Source organism: Gallinula chloropus, assembly GCF_964237585.1.
Source record: "Gallinula chloropus genome assembly, chromosome: 5".
Classification (NCBI taxonomy): Eukaryota; Metazoa; Chordata; class Aves; order Gruiformes; family Rallidae; genus Gallinula; species Gallinula chloropus.
In genome coordinates, this window is record NC_140090.1 from 13,100,876 (window position 1) to 13,117,822 (window position 16,947).

At 47.5% G+C, this 16,947-nt stretch overlaps 1 protein-coding gene across 2 annotated transcripts in view; it reads right to left on the bottom strand.

The window, feature by feature from the left end:
• Window positions 1-2,314: 2,314 nt before the first annotated feature.
• Window positions 2,315-16,947, bottom strand: part of GLI2 (GLI family zinc finger 2) — a gene marked incomplete at its 5' end in the record, with an annotated part of 140,176 nt that continues 125,543 nt past the window's right edge. For both annotated transcript variants that reach the window (XM_084265743.1, XM_084265742.1), the window contains 4 exons: window positions 2,315-4,816; window positions 5,840-6,176; window positions 9,207-9,488; window positions 14,005-14,169. In XM_084265743.1, the coding sequence (XP_084121869.1) occupies window positions 2,460-4,816; window positions 5,840-6,176; window positions 9,207-9,488; window positions 14,005-14,169 (3,141 nt within the window). In that variant the 3' untranslated portion in view covers window positions 2,315-2,459. The remainder of the gene's footprint in view (window positions 4,817-5,839; window positions 6,177-9,206; window positions 9,489-14,004; window positions 14,170-16,947) is intronic.

Here is a 16,947-nt window from a genome sequence, read left to right on the forward strand (position 1 = left end):
TGATCCATCTCAGCACAAAGGATGCCCAGTTGTACTCCAAGCGTCCAGGACCGCATACAATGTCCTAAAATATGTACTGCCCTTTTAATTTTTTTCCATAAATGCAAAGGCAAGGGCAAGGTCAGTAACTGCAGGAGAATATATACAGCGGACTATAAAACAATCCCTTTTAACACAACTTTCACGGGAGACACAAATAAACAGCCAGGCTTTCCTGTCCTCATACACCTTGAACATCAGCAGGAGTCCCAGGGGCCTCAAGCAGTGAAGAGCATCGTGTGTACACCCTCTGCATTTGGGATGAGGATGCAGGAGGCTGAGCAGCACCTCCCTGAACGAGCCGTGCCCAGGGCTACCTGGCAGCAGGGCTGTCTCAGCCCACAACTGCCAAGCGCAGCCACTGGGGTATCTGAAGGTAACGTGGTGTTTTCATGCCAGCCCCAGTCACGCTGGGAACAGTGAGCCTGCCATCAATTTGTGTAAAAGGAAAGCAGGAACCACCAGAAAGCATCTTTGTAGAGCTGTCCCCATACCATGCAGGGGACAGATTGGATGCAAGTGAGAATGTCACATAGTTCTGAGGGGGAAGAGGGGAGGCGGGAAGGAGAAAATGAAGCTCTGCAGATGCTTGTCTGGCCAAACTGGGAGAACCTGGGGCGGTTGTCACACTGGTCCCCTGCCCTTCAATATACTGGGTACATTGGTACAGTGTCTGATGCTATGAGAGCAGGATGAATTGTCCTTATCCGACATAGTCAAATGAGCAAGGCCTCCTGCCCAAGTACGTGCACCTCAGCACTGCTACCCTTTTGTCTAAAGACAGTAAAAATAAATAATCCAACTAAGATTGACTTTTGTGCCAGGTAGGACCTGTCTGGAAAAAGCTAATTGTTATTGCAAGCAGTTATATTTTGGTGGAGGATTTGGCTTTTGAAGGCCCTGCTCCTCCCACCTCTTCCCCAAGGATGTTTCTGAGAGATTCTCACTTACTGAGCTACTATTTCAACTCAAATAATACCTGTTTTGAGACTGTCCAGATGTTTGCCTATGCTGTAGACTGCAGGTGTGCCACTGAACTGCACCAGGCTGGGTACAAAGATTAGCTATATACTGCAGCACAAAGCACTGGCTAAACTAATGCTCTGGCTTGTCCGTGGCATATGTTTTTGATACAGCAGCGTTTTTTTACACTGGCCGCAGCTGTGGGACATGTTAATGCAGGACCAGGTACATACCAACAAGTGTCCTTGCAGGTCAGGGTGTATTAGCCTCCCATCAGGGCAGCCAGCGTCTGATGCACGCATTGAGCCCTGGCGGAGCCTTGTGCAGAGCGTATTACACAGACAAACCTTGGCCAGACAAACCAGCTCCCACAATGCTGCCACAGTACAGACCAGGCTGAAATGATCACAAAACTCTCCCCACCACCACGGCTTTTGTATGTGTGCACCTCGGCATGGAAAACCCAACAGAAAGCGGAGCCGTTGCGAAGCCGCGCAGGGATATGGTAATGCGTGCTTCAGAAACCTGACATTAAAGATGCATGCGGGGCCCCTGCAGAAAGTCACTGTGCTCAGAGGGCACAAAGTTATGCATGTGTGTCAGTCTGCACGCCGGAGCCTTCCTGCCACGGGGGATTATTTCCCGGTGATTGCTGTTCCCAGGCCTCTGCTCCACTCTGCACATGATATAAACCACGTTGTAAACACATCTGATCAAAGTGTGCATTCACCTTTTATGTGTCTCATCAATGTGTCTTTCCAATGTTTTCTCAGAAACACCACTATGTTTTTATAAATGTACATTTTATATACGCTTCTGGCAATACACTATATTTGATTTTTAAAGGAAGAGAGGCCTTGGCTACTTAACACGAAAGCATGGTAAGGCACTTTGCTGAGAAGCCGTTTGGAATCAGCGCTCTTTGCTAGGTACAAAGGTATTTATGGTATAAAACAATACTGCTGGCAGAGGGCTTGTTTGGAGACGTAGCTATACCCTGCTCTCATCGGAGCAGAATACATAGTATGGCTTTTGTTCTGATCAAAACCGCATCCTCCCGTTTCTTTCTGGGGCGGGTTGAAAATGGGATTTTTTTGTGAATGTAGCTGACACAAAATGGCGGGGAGTGCTATTTACAGGGCTGCTGGGGAGGGAGGGTTTCATCTCTAACCACGCTCATGCAGTCTCCTAGCTTGGTGGTGATACCATTCAGTGCTCTGGGAAACCAAGCCAAAAAATACTAGAGGTGCACCCTTGCGGTGCTGAACTGCCTGGATATAGTTTACATAATTCTGTACAGAGACTTTTTAAAATTTTCATTTTGAATCCCTTTAGTGTATTTAATACTTATAAAAAAAAAATCTACTCTATTGAAACATATTATTTTTGAAAAGCACATTCATAAACCTGCTTCACGCAGAGCCCCTTGGATAGCGCTAAGGCCTTGTGCTTTACTGTTATGACATCATGTTTAGAAATTTACTCTCTTCCGCCAGCGTGGTGAGCATGGAGCTCATGTCGCCTATTGCCATATTGCTTATTCCCGCGGGTATGGTGGGCAGTGTCAGAGAGTTTCGTGGAGTCGTCAGGCGAGAGGAGTTCTGGGAGAGGTTCTGAAGGATGCTGGGGCTCAGGGTTCCTGACATCAGGCTTGAGTGGTCCCCATCATCCATGATGGCATCAAAATCTATCTGGGGTGGCTCAAGACCTTGTGAGTCCACCGTGCTGGACACCTGGTTCGCACCCGGGGAAGGCAGAGCGGCCGGCTTGCTGTTCAGCGCGCACTGCTGCTGTCTGACCCGGCAGTCCGTGTGATTATCGTAGCTGCTGTTCTGTTCATACATGTGGATTTGACCGTAATAGTACATCAAATTGTTTTCCCTGGTGCCATCCGCACACTGCTGGACCGATGCTGGCAACATCTCGCTGGTTCTTTTATGTGCAGCTTCCACCGCCTCCTGGCCCGGGCTGATGGTGTTTGTAGCGTGGGGAGTTCTCATGTAGCCCAGCTGCTGTATGGTGCGGAGGCCTCGGGGTCTGCTGGCTGGGCTTGGCTCGGCTGGAGGACGAGGCTGGATCATGCCAGTTGGGTATGCCTGTGTGGCTGAGCCCATCATACTCTGCTGAGGCTCAAAGCTGGGCTGATTGGACGTCATGATGGGCTGATGAAAGGCCTCCTGAGCCATGGGGAAGTTCATGTGGGTCGGCTGAGATGAGTAGTTCTGCTGACTCGTTTCATGCATGACCTGGCCCAGCATCGTGCGCTCACTGTTGTTGCCGACCATTAAAGAAGGGTCGGTCACCATGTCCATTTGCTGGGGGTGCAGGTGTGGTCCAGACTTTGCTGCCATACTGCTACAAGAAGGAGAGATCTGATTTGGGTTGCCGCTGATCGCACTGGGGCTCAGCATCTGATGAGGTTGGTTATACCCTGTGTGCAAGCCCAGGTCGGGGTTCATACTGGGGCCTAGGCTCATCGGCTGCTGCCGCAGCTGCATACAGTTCAGCCTCTGCCCATCCATGCCCACATTTCTTTGCATAAAGTTCTGCTGTGTTATGTTCATGCTGTTGTCCGGAAGTTGCATCTGCTGCTGGTTGTAGTTCTGGTACTGACCAAAGTTCTGCTTCTGCTGGACCACTGCTAAGTTCCCTTGCGAAAACTGCTGCTTTGACTGATTAGACATGATATCAACCGTACCTGAGCTGACTTCGTTCCACTGGACAGGCATGTTATTTTTATTCATGTCTGAGGAGCCATCAAAGCTCATGGGACACTCTGCCATCATGGGTCCCAAGTGGCTCATGCTCGCCTCAGCCACTGCCATCCTACGCTGGCTGGGCAAGGCTGAAGGCTGCAGCTTCCCACTTCCCTGGAAACCCTGCATCTCATTGCTGTATCCCATCGAAGTACTCTCAGCTGCCATCCCATTGCTCTGGGATTTGATGTACTGCACCACGTCATCTGGCAGCATAATGTCATCATCTCCAACAGGTGCCTCTGCCTCCCCAGATATGGCTTCCATGGCGATGTTTTCACTGATGCTCAGTGGCCGGGGAGAGTAGGTGTGCCGGGGGAGGTTCCCATCTGAGCGCCCGTAGTTCTGGAGGCCAAAATTCCTCCTGTCTGTGGGGTGCGGAGGATGGAAAGGGTTCATACTGTTGGTGCTGTTGAAGCGGTGAACTCGTGGGAGGGCCTGGGGGTCTCCAGCAGGTCTCCTCACCGGATCACTTGCCCGCCTTGTGCAGTTGCCTGGCACCTCGTGGGGAAACGCTGCAGCTGATGGGTAGCCATAAGTGTTACCGTCGCTGCAACGCCTAGGGCCCGGCGGGAGTCGGATGGAGGGCAAGGTGGGGTCTGGTCCATCCATAAGTGAGATCCTGTTCTTCAGGGTCATTCTCTCCATATTTGGCAGGGGGGTCGGAGGGGGGCCTCCTGTGGCAGCAGCGTACTTGGCTTTCAGCCTGTAGTGCTGAGCTGGCGTGAGGTTCAGCAGCCCTGGCATCCCACTGCACTGGCTCGCCTCGCTTGACCGACGGGAAGCATCTGTTGAAATCGGGTCATAGGAGTCAGCGGAGCTCGTGTTATTGGGACGGTGCCCGAGCTGCGAAGCCTCACTGGAACGGCGGCTGGAGAAGTACGGGGAGATCCCTGATGATCTGCGGCTGACGGTGTAGGCAGAGCTGATGGTGCTTGTTGTACTATCACGGCGCTCGTTGAGTTGGTTCAGCATCGTAACCTCATTGACAGACAGCTCCATTATTCTGGGATTAGGCAGTGTAGCAGAAGAACCACCGCTATTTTCTAGAACAGAGCCTGAGAAAAAAAAATTGTAGGGAAGGAAAAGGTTTAGTTAGCTGAGAAATTCCACTCGGTAGTGTTCTTGGTGCCTGAAGTGTGACACACAAAGCCACCCCCAAATGTTTTACAGGAATGACAGTGAATTGAATTTGTTCCAGCTCTCTGTCCATATACAAAGAGCAATAACACTGAGGAGAGAAGACAAGTCCCTGCTGCAGAATCTTTGCAATGTGTACCCCACTGATACTAAGTTGTTGAGGAAGTTTCTTCACATGGCCTTCTCTTAGTACAAAAAAAGTAAGACTGGTGCGAACAGTGCTGCAGGGACAGCACGTAGCTACAACCACAGCTGCTCACTGGGGAAGATGCACAGCAGCCAGGGACAGGAGGCTGGGAGCCCAACAGTTGACACTCAAAGGCTCCTCCTAGAATAAACCAAGAAGCTCCAATATCCTAAGCCCTGAGGTTTAATATAACCCAGACCCTTTGCCTGGGCTTTGTGGCAAAGTTAGAGCACTAAAGGGATCATAAAGATGCTTTTATCAGGAGCCAGTGGGAAACTAGCATATGAAGCTGTAAGCAATAGCCAGGAGCTCTTCAAGTGACAAAAGGCCTGTCAGAGCAAGATCAGGGATGGAAGGCATGTCTGGATTGCTGCTGTGCTCCAGCAGTCTCCCAGGAGGTACATTAGCCCTTGGGGAATGGTTACTGCTGAAACAAGCCCAAACAGTTTTGTGGCTGCCACTGTGACAGTGAGGACAGCTATGGCTGGCTCCTGGGCAAGTCCAGAAACAAGAGGGACACCAACACCTCTGCCTCCCCTCACAGCTCTGCAGTGCTGAGCATCTGCATTCTGTTGCACCTCACCAGATGGCTGTGTTTACACCCAAGCTCTCCATTTTACCTGACATCTCTATCCAACAAGGGCTGGCTCAGAGGCAATAAGAAATGCTTCTCCTCCGGGGCAGAGTCTTGATTATGAAACCAGTCAAACTCTGGAGGGTTCCTAAGAGGACATGGCCCAGGGCCACAGCTTACCGTTTCCTGAGATGGGAGGCAGCTTGGTGTTTCTGGCTTGTGGAGCTGGGCTCACCCATGAGCAGGAATCTTTAACTGTCTTGAGTTTCTCTTTCTTGAGCTGTTCAAGTCGTTGCATTGTCGTCATGTGTTTCCTTAGCTGCAGGCTGACTGTTGAATTACCAGATGAGACCGTTGAGTCCACAACAGGAGCGTTGTCATCCAACGCTGTCAGATCTCCCAGACTTCCCCCGCTGTGCATGTTCATTTCTACTCCACTGTCATTGTTGTTGGTGCTGCCAAGGGGTGACGGCTCACTGCTGCATGACGACTGGCCACCAGGACTGGACTGACACATCTTGGGGAGGAAAAAGAGAAGGAGTTGGGGAGGTGTAAATATGGATGGAAAGAAACCAGGATCCCAACATCCCCAGCAGGCTTTGACCCTATCCCCACTCAGACTCTCCCCTCTCTTGTTACTCATCTGTGGTGCAGAATCTCAGCTCTACCTGAGGGCAGGGGCACCTTCCTTGGGGATGAGGTCAAAACAGCCCCCCACAGCTGGAAAAAACTATGGTGGGTTCAACTAGAGGAAGGAGAGAACCCACATGCTGTTCCTCCCAAAGATTAAGGACAGATGCTTCTCGAAGAAAAGCAGCATGTTACCTGGTTGTGCAAGGTATATTGCAGCAAGCACTGGCTTATCTAACACAGGATCAAGGCCTGAGTATTTCAGACACAACGTATTTCTGTCTTTAAAATATCCCAACGTATAATTAGGTTAGCTGACAAACTTCCCAGCCAGATAAAAACCTGGTTCACTGTTTGCAAACTCCCACTTACAGATAAGGCAGATAAGCAACATAAATATTTATTTACATTAGGAACTGCATTTCACATTGGGTAGCTGTAGCTGTTGCTGCTACCAGGCAGGTTGTCTGGCTTCTCCACTCGAAGTCCATGCCCCACCAAAAAATGGGAGCGCTGAAAAGGCAATGTACTTTGCCTGGGCACCAAGGTGGGAGTGCAGGGTGATGCAGTGTTTTACTTTGCTCCTTAGCAGCCCTCATGGGCAGGGCTGAGAGGCCTCATAGCCCTTCAGCTTGGATGATAGAGATTGCAGTTCTGGGATTTAATGGCAAATTCTGATGCTGGGAGAAGGGCAGTAAAGGGAATCGTTGGGCATTATGTCCTCCCCCTTTCTGCACTGAAGCAAATATCCCCTGTCCCTCCCCATCGTTCAGATGCTTCTGCCTCCACCCTGCAGGGGTCAGTTATCTGGAGACAGGAGGACACCATGCTTTATACAGCTATTTTAAAACAAAGGATTTCTTTGCTCACCTTAGTACCGACTGTCCTTAGGAAGGTAGAGTAAGGAAGGGTAAGTGGGAATAAAGAACAGGTTGTTAGGACAAAGACAGCATTAACAGAAAGGACTGTGTTAGTAAAAGGAGGAAGAGGGGAGTGCAGAATACAACACAAATTGCAAGTACCACCCTCTGTCCTGTAACCTGTCTTCCCTGCCTTCCCTTTTGGGGGCCCAGATAAAAATCTCTAGGAGAGACTTCCCACCCGTCTCCATGGTTTTGGGATGAGACTCAAAGATCAAGGGAACCAGTGAAACACCTCACCCCTCCCACCACCCCAACCTTAACCAGGGAACAGGAGTTGGATGTGGGCCACCAGGTCAGATGCCACCTGTTAAGGTATGCATGAGTGAAGCACCAAGTGCTGGACAGAGAGCGTGAAGAGGAGCATCCAACCCATGCACGGCCTTGCCGCCAGTGAGGCGGCTTGGCTGCAACCCTGGGACTGCACAGCCCTAGGAAAACAACCCCACACCTTCGGGAGAGATGGGGTGGGGAGCTGTGATTGTGTCAGTGTTTTCAGAAAAAAAACCCCACACACAGAAGAGCAGTATTTGAGAGAGGTCACTCTGTCCAGTGGTTCTCACACTCAGTTTTTGTAACCCAATACAGAGCCTCATCACAGTAAAACTGTTCCTTTAGTTCATTAGAGACACTTTGGATGTGAAAACACTCAATTCCTTCCCAACCGAAACATGCTGCTCATTAGTAATTTGTCCAACAATACATCTCTCAACCTTTTATAGAAAACCTTTGTAGCTCCAGGGCATGTTGTTCATAGGAATAACAATCTTCTAGCCTGGATTCAAATCAAGAAAATATTTATTGTGGAGCTCAAAGTCCTTTCAGCTCTAGTGAGAAGTGTGGGAACTATGTGAATACTCTCCTTTGCAGGTCAAGGTCTACTCTGCTGTATCTAGTCCATACTCTGTCCCACTTTGAGCTGGTGCTCAAAATTTTGGGTATGAAGGTAAAGAGAAACATCAAAACAAAACAACCGGTGTGTTGCAATGCTCCATCTCCTCTACCAGCAGTGGTGTGTTGAGGAGCAGGTGGACTCCCTGCATGGGGTGTAAGAGGCTTGAATATATTTGGACCCATCACCATACACACGTTAGCATCATCAACCACACTACTGCCTACTGTGGAGCTGCCATAATGGCCAGAAGGCTGACAAATGGTCTCTGCTTCAGCTGGTGACCACTCAACGGACTGTAAAGCACAATCATGGGTTGACTGCAAGCCCTCTGTGCTCCCATGATTATTCCTGGTTTCACTCCTCTGTCCCAACATCCCACTATAATTTTCTGTGGCGGCTGGGAGTCTTATGTTGAACTCGTGCATTCCTGAGCAATCTGCTCTAGTTGACCTCCTTTGAGCCAGGAGGTTGGACTAGATGATCTCAAGAGGTCCCTGCCAATCCCAGTGACTCTGTACTTCTGTGTATGGTGGACAGGACCAGTGAATTGGACTTGCTTTAAAATACCCGACAAATGTTACAGAAACACTTTTATCCCCACTAGCTTCATCAGACAGCCCACAACAGAGCTGTGCCAGCAAAACTACTGTGCAGCAGTAGCCTGGAATGAAAAACAGTGAAGGGTGCAAGCAGGAGGAGAAAAAGGACTGCTTAAGCCAGGAGTTCTGCTCCAAGAAGCATCCATCAATCTGTGCCCTGCGGTCACTGCTCCATTTAAATTGGTGAGGTAGGTGAAGCTCATTTGACCACAACACACTGAGTTTTACCCACTTTCACAGCACAGGGAGGCCAAGCTCAACACAGGGTATCACGTGGCCCCCATGACTACAAAGGTGGGAATTTGTGATGCTGGGAAGGAAGGTGCAAAATGTGCTGGACTGTGCCCTGACCTGCAGTTTCATCTCTGGGCTTGAACTCTAGGGTGTTGGCAGGTGAAGGGCAACTGCCAGGAGAGATAAGTGGCATGCAAATGCTTCACGCCCCCATTGCATCAGAGAAATTAGGGGCCACGTCATTTCTGCCAAGAGCAAACCGCTCTTACCACAGAATTCTCCGTTTTTATCGTTTTGACTTGTAAGCAATCCTCCATGCTCCTTGTGGTGCTGTTGGCCTCAGGGCTCTCCTCCGACACCTTGCTGCTTTGCTTGGCGCTTGCCTCATTGTCCCCATTTTCCTTGAGCGGAGGTGGCCTCGGGTGAACGTCGTTGCGCTGCTTCTTCGTGACGTGGGCATCGGGCCCGTGCACGGTCTTGACGTGTTTCCTGAGGGAACTAGGGTCTGTGTACCGCTTCGTGCAGCCAGGGATTTTACAGACGTAGGGTTTCTGTCAATACAAGCAAATATTGGGTTATATTTAGAACAAGCCCAAGTATTCCAGGTGCAGCGTACGGGCCAAGCAAATACAATGAGCATAATGGGCTGGCAGCAGCAGCAAAATGTGGAGCATGTGCTCCACAGGATCCTGCAAGACTGAGATCTCCGAGATATGATATATAGACTGCTGATGATCCACAGAGACCTGGCCAGTCTTTTGATGTTGGCTAAACTCCTTGTTTTCGGTTTCTGGATTAAAAGACAGCTAAGAATTCATGAAATACTTTCCTAATATTACTTTCCCATGTATGTATTTGCTCGGGTGCCCACAGGAATGTTTCCTGATTACGGATGGGAGGGAGGTGATGTAGGGGACTGGGCATAACACATTCTCTCTGCTAAGGTGGGGTCTATGCTGAGAAAATGTCCGAGACCTTCTGGCTGATGGAATTCCAGTGAAACCAAGCCAGACTGGATTCACCCTACCCAATCTATCATACCACTCCAGCACCTGTCACCTTGAAATCTGTTATTGTGCAAAACAAACCACAGGCATGCAATGTTTTTTTCAGACGATAGCACTCTAGTGCTGGATTCATGAATCATTGATTGCCACAGGAAAACAAGGCTGAAGCCATACTTCTGAAAACAGAAGTCAGCAAACAGATGCTTTTCTTCTTTTAACTTTTTTTGTATTGAGCTTCCAATTCCAAAGTGTATTAGCACTGCAGTTGTTTGAGCTGGTGCTGCTGCGCTGGAAGCTCTGAATTCATCACAAGTTCCGCTTTCAGCCTCACAGCTACTCTAAGTATTTTTCTGCCAACGCACTGGGATAGATCCATGAAAAAAAAACCCAGTTAGATGTTGTTTGAAGGCTGCCCAAAATGACCATTCCTATTCTTTTTTTAAAGCAGTTTTGTAATTTTGTCCAGAAGCTTAAGTGAAAAAATACAAAGGAGCATGTATTCTTTGCAGAAAGCCAGCATCATCACACAAAAAACACTGGAAGTCTGTTTTTTATTCAAAAGCATGCTTCCTGACTGATCTTGGCAAATCACTTGAACAAACTAAATCCTCGCAACACCCCACCGAGAGTAAATATTTAATATATTTTAAAGCCGGGTAAAACAAAGCACAAAAAGTAAAATAGCTTGTTTATAAATCTCATGCAACCTTTTGGACGAGAAATTATAGAAATATTATGGCTTCTATGACAACCTCTTCTAAAGAACAGAACCCCCACCACACATCCTAAAACCCCCATACATAAAACAGTTTAAGGATTTTTTCCAAAGAGCCTCTTGGCCGAATAGATCTGATTATTCAGACACTAGTAATTAGGGTAACACGATCACTGTTGCTTGGACAGCAGACACTCTACATAGCAGGGTACAACCATCCTCTTCATCAGGCCGTATCTTCTGCAACTCCGCTGAGCACAACTGCTGTTTTGTTGGCGTGCCTTTATGTATCCCCTGGGTTACCCAGATTCTGACATCTAGAGCAGCATGTGCCCTACTGAAGACAACAATTTAGACGTCTCAGATGCCTCCCTCCTATTCCCATACATATTCAGCATCATAGTCCTTAGGGTGGGAGAACTGGAGAACTCCCCAGGCACTCAGCAGAGCTGAATTTCTGCATTTTACCCTTGTTTAGTCTGAATTGGAGGAAATGTCACTCTGAGCTTTTGGCTGGCTGTGAATTCATGCCACTCTTTTTGCTCTGCAGAGTGGTCATGGGATGAAAGTCCTTTCCCCAGGAGTAACTTTGAAGGTATCCCCTGAAGGGATTTTACAGTGAAATGAAGACATTTCAACAATCAAACAAAAGCCAATGTTGTAATATATCCACGGCCTTGAACTTTGGCATGTTTGGACCATACACCTACATCCTGTCACACAATGATGGAGACAAATACAGGGAACTTGGAACTTCCCTTTTAGAGGAGACATGGGTGACTAACTCTGAAACTGTGGTGTATCCCAAGTAAACACTGCAAGCAGAGGAAAATATTTAGTAGGTAGCTAGGAACCACAATAGAGCTACCAATGGGTAATGGGAAAAATCTGCAGCCACAAACTCCTGCTCTGCATCCATGTGGTTTTGTGAGCCAAGGTCTTCTCAGACAGTTTGCTAACCCACTGTTCATGGCCACAGCTGGTTGCAGGACCCTCACCTGGGCCTGCAGCCCAGTGCAATAAGCTTTGCCATGAGGGATGTCATCTACTGCAAAGTGATGTGTTATATGCGCCTCAAATATAGGGCCCAGAGAGCCATTATATGCAGCCTACAGATCGCCTACAAGGCTTGGGGTATGCCTGTGTCGCATTAAGGAGGGCTGAACAGCAGTTCAGGACTGTGCATGATCACAAAATGTAAGACCTTACAGTGTGATGCAGTTCCCATGGTAGGGCTCAGCTGTTCTGGTACAAATCTTCTACTAGTGGCTGTGCTGTTTCTGCCCCTGAGAAGGGTTTGGCACCCCCCCAGAGCAAGCAACAGCAGAGGATAAAATCCCTACCTGGTGTCTGAGTCTTTGTGTTGTTGGATGCAACCTGTGCCAAGAGTCAACATATTAGATCAGGGTCCACCATACAGAAAGAGTTGGATGTTCCTGCCCTACAGCCTCACCTTCTTGCACAATGGGAACCCAAAGGAGCAGACCTTCAAGTGTGTCCAGGCTCTGCTCAGATGAAGTGAGTAGTCATCCCAGATCCAGTGCAGCTCCTGATCTGGGTCACTTGGGAAACTGAACCCATCAAAGAAATGACATTTAATAATATAGACAAAGCCAAAATTCTACATGAAGAAGCATGGGACACCAGCTGGCCAACAGAAGGGAAACTCTGGCCTGCCGGAATGATCCTGGAAAAGCACTGAGGATCTAAGCTCAAGTGATCTACAGGCAGAATGTAGCTCACACACTGCTTCAGTGTGCACAAACTGGGCAGAGTGAGTCTGTGTCCAGCTCTGAAAATTGTATCTGCAGTTGTGATCCATACACATCAGAATCTTTGGAGATGGAAGAGTGTTGCAAAACTGATTTAAGGACAGGATAAAATGATGCAGTAGTAGGAACCTTCAGTGGCTGATTGACCTATGTAGCTTATGAGAAATTAGGTGGAGAGTGACTTAACACTGCAATGTTATGATGTGGAAATTGCAACAGTGAAAGGGACATTGGATCCAGCACCAGAGGAAGGCAGAGAAGCATCCAGGGCTGGAAAACAAGCAATTTATAATAAATGAAATGTGAGACTAAATTGCTACTGCCTACCTTTCAGGAAAAGAAGCTTTAACAGAGAGCAAATGATGTTTTGGTCAAACACCAGTTACTGGGAGTGCAGGTTGCTGAGCAGATGAGAGATTGCATGTTTTCTTTCTCCTGGCCTCAAGGTCAGTGTAGCCTTAAACCAACCACAAATTACCCACTGCCAATGTAGATATGGTTTAATTTTAACTTATGTCCTGCTGGAGAAGCAGCTCAAAGGTGAAGGACAATCCTGATAGAATTGTAGAATGGTTTGAGTTGGAAGGGACCTCAAAGCTCATCTAGTTCCAACCCCTCACTACCGGCAAGAATGCCTTTCACTAGACCAGGTTGCCCAAACCAATTCCAACAACACTGGGATCCAGATCATTTACTGGGTCCATTTCAGCATCACACAGCATGGAATGGCATCCTAGTCTTTGAATCATTATTTTGATTCCAACAGAATTTCTGAAACCTAGAGAGTTTTGGTTATCACTGCCTGATATTATGCCAGAGATAGAAATACTCCCAAGCCCTTTGTAGACACAGCATCCCTTTAAAAAGCTGTCATCCGTGGCAATTGTGTTCCATTCTCCAATAGTCTATATTTAACTGTTGCAAATTAGGCTACAGACTGAATTCTTCATGGCTGCAAACACTATTAGAACTTCGGAGTGTTGTTTTTTCTTCCTCTGTCAGCTAATTAGTGGTAATATAAATTTCAATCCTCAGCCGTGGTTGATTGCAACAGACCATCACATGCATTACAATAAAGGCAATTTCCTCTGCTTCCCAACTACTAATAGTGGATCTTAATTAGCCAAGGTTAACAAAGCATTGCATTGTGCTCTATCATTGTACATCAAACGATGGAGGGAGTATTATTTCCAGAGCGTCAGGATCCAGGGTAGCTGTTATTCTGCTGCAAGTCTGCTCCACAGTAATATTAAACACCACGTGCACAACTGTACAGTCCTATTTGCACTATTAAAAATTATAAATTTGGAAAACGCCTGCTTTAATTTCCAAAGCCGATTAAAAAGTTTGCATACTTTAACATCTGTTTATGATTTCAAACATGGTTTTCATAAATATAAAGCTAATGTGGTCTGGCTCTCCAGCAAAATAAATCCCATTAAAAAATAAGAAAAACCTCTCATTACAGTAGGTTTCTTTTTACATGAGTCCAGTGTGTAAAGTGTATGTTTATTGTCAGCAAAATTAAAAAAAAAAATAGTCCTCCGTCGAGCTGTGGTGAGCCCAGGCTTACCTCATTGGAATGCGTCCTGTTCTGGTGCTTGGCTCTGTCTGAGGCATTGGAAAAGGCCTTATTGCAGCCTTCGTGTTCACAGACATAGGGTTTTTCTCCAGTGTGGGACCTCAGGTGTGTCTTTAAGTTCTCCAGGCGGGAATAGGCTTTGGAGCAACCCTCAAACTAAAATAAAAAAAAACACAAGAAGAGTGATTAATTAACCAGAAAAATGTGAGTTTCCCCCTGCCTAAACCCTTCTCATCTGTTTCTCATTCTTTCTTTTTTTTCTTCCCTTTAAAGGGCTTGTGTTTTAGGGAACAACATCCACTTTGTTGGGAGTTTCAGCAGTGACTCATACTTAAGGTGCTGGTCCTTGTCGGGTACCCACCTGACATTTCAATAAGAGACTCTTTTTTTCAGGGGGTCTGAACACCCCCCTCCCTCTCCAGGTCTCTCTTGGTCCCTCCTGCCATTCCTCTGCAGCTATCCCACTCAGAAATGAAGACCCTCTCCTTCCTACCCAGAGAACTGATGGTTTCTTGCAATTTGACCAGCCTTGCAACTTCACTAGCATCAGCGCTGGAAAGGCCAGACCATTCTCTAACACATAAGCAGAAATCGAGCAAGCTTTGAAGTTTCCCAAATTACAGCTTAGGTCTACTGTCGGAGGATGCTGTGGTCAGGCCATCTGACATTACCAGTTTTAAAAACAAGACTCTCAATCTTGAAGACAGATGGATTTTTGGATGACAAAACAAGCCAGGAACCTTCCTGTTGGAAGGAAACCAGCTGCCCACACAACGAGAAGGAGCAGCTTGGTAGGCATGGTGAGGCTCTGGGTGATGTAAGTCCAGCCACCCTCCACTCTGGCTGGGCTGGAGGTTTTTTCCTGCACCTGCCCAGTCTATAGCATGGGAGGATCTCACCTCAAACCAAGGAGGCTGTCTTAAATGCTCTTTGATAAAACAAGTGGGAACTTACAAACACTGGAAGAGGTTTTAAGAAAGGCAAAGCTCCCTTCTAAATTCTAGCTAAGTGCTGCACTCACTATTCAGCTGGAAGCATCAAAAAGCCCATGCTGCAGTTCCTCTGCACCTGAAATTTCAACAAGCAGTCCTGGCTGTTGTTATAGAAGCAAGCTGCAAGGTGTTGTATCTTTAGTCAAACCACTTAAACATGTCTACGACTTCAGCCCAGATCTGACAAGACTTTGCTAGGCTTGAGTCTTGAGCAGTAAAGAAACTGGTGTCGTAGCAGGACAGGTCACGCCACAGCTCACATCCCTGTGGGCACCTGAGTGGTCCTACGTGTCCAGAGTTCTGTCCCTTGTGGGCAGGGGCCAGAGACAGCTGTGTGCAATAGCAACAGTGCCTGTCTCCTCATGATCCGTGGGCACAGGACTTACGCGCACTGCTAAGGAATGAGGCAAGCAAGCAGGCTACAAAACTCACAGGCACAGGATGATCCCATATAACTTTGCTGTGCTTGAAAAGAAGTAGTGTTATTTAAGGTTCCCTTTAAGGTCTGGAATGGGGATGGTGGATATAAGGCAAACTTGCTCTGCTCCCTTGAGACACCGTGATCTCTTCAAGGACAGTAGAAGCATCCTTCAAGATTCCTTCTGCAGCTTTGTTGGAGTGGGATGAATCCAGTTCCCATGCTTCAGACAACTTTCATTAGCCCATTTGGCACATAGAACATGCCATAACCTTGAGGTAGCACAGTGCATCCCTTTCTTCTCTTGCCCTGTGCAAACAGTCCTTCACAATGCAAGTCGCTTACGGTTATTGAAATACCTCATTCCACTTGCTAAAAAACAAAGGGAGCTCAGCACGACACAACTCATGTATCCATTCTGGTTTAGTTGGGCATTGACACAAAAATGCAGTTATTATGAAGGCCCCATTTTCAAATAAAAGCTTCTCAGCAAAGCAGCCTGTGCATGTTCAAAGCAGTCGTTCCCACTCTTACGCGTGGATTTGATTATGTCAGTGGGAGTTCTGGCTGCCATCTACTGAAATAACCCTTGACCAAATCCCAGGCTGCTATTGGGCTCATCTGTAGCTTGATGTACATCACAAACTTCTTGTCTGAAAAAAATTGTGCTTTGCAAAATCAGTGCCAGGCTTGGGCAAGGAATGCTTTGGTGAAGAAGGGCACTGTCTGCAGAGCTGCTGTGTATCCTAAGCAATTAGGAACTGGTGGAACTCCAGTTCAGGGAGAGTTGTTGTGACATATCACACATCGAGGGACTGGAGTCCTCCAGCTAGCAGAGGAGGACTTGAGACTCAAAATCACACCACCTTACCATTGCTTCAGTATGACACAACCACAGCTTGAAAGAAGCAGGACTGAGAAGCTTCTCCCTGCCCATTACAGCACTGAGAAGGGTGCAATCCCTGCTGCTTTTTGTCTTCAGAGTCCCTCTGCCTGCAAAGGCAGGGCTAGCCTTTCCTTTGCTGCTCTCTTAGCAGCACACTGACGATCAATGTGCTTTGATACTTTTAAGGAAGATTGGTAAAGTGCTAGAACTGGGCAAAGTGCTTTAGAAGATTAAAACAAAAGACAGGGCCCCATGCCCCAGGGAGCTCATGCTCTAAATTAAATGAATGCAGGGCTGGAAGATTGATAAAGGAGTCATATAGCAAGCAAATCATACATATCCTAATATTTGTAAGCAGGAGCTGGGTCAGAGCCAGGGACAGAGTGGGGCTGGAAGTGACTAATGGAGCAGAAGAGGAGGAAGATATAGGAGGAGGGCTCAGACATCTGCTGAGCAGAGAGACATCCCCGAGACTGTGGAGAGGAACTGTGTAATGCTGACAGCAGAGGAGGTATGAAAAACTGGCAGGAGGAGAAGACAGGAAGGAAGAAAACCTTATTGGATGTAAGCAACTAAATCAGTGGCTTTTTCACCTATGTTTACGTGTCCTGAGCCACTCTGGATCTCTGTAGTACAGT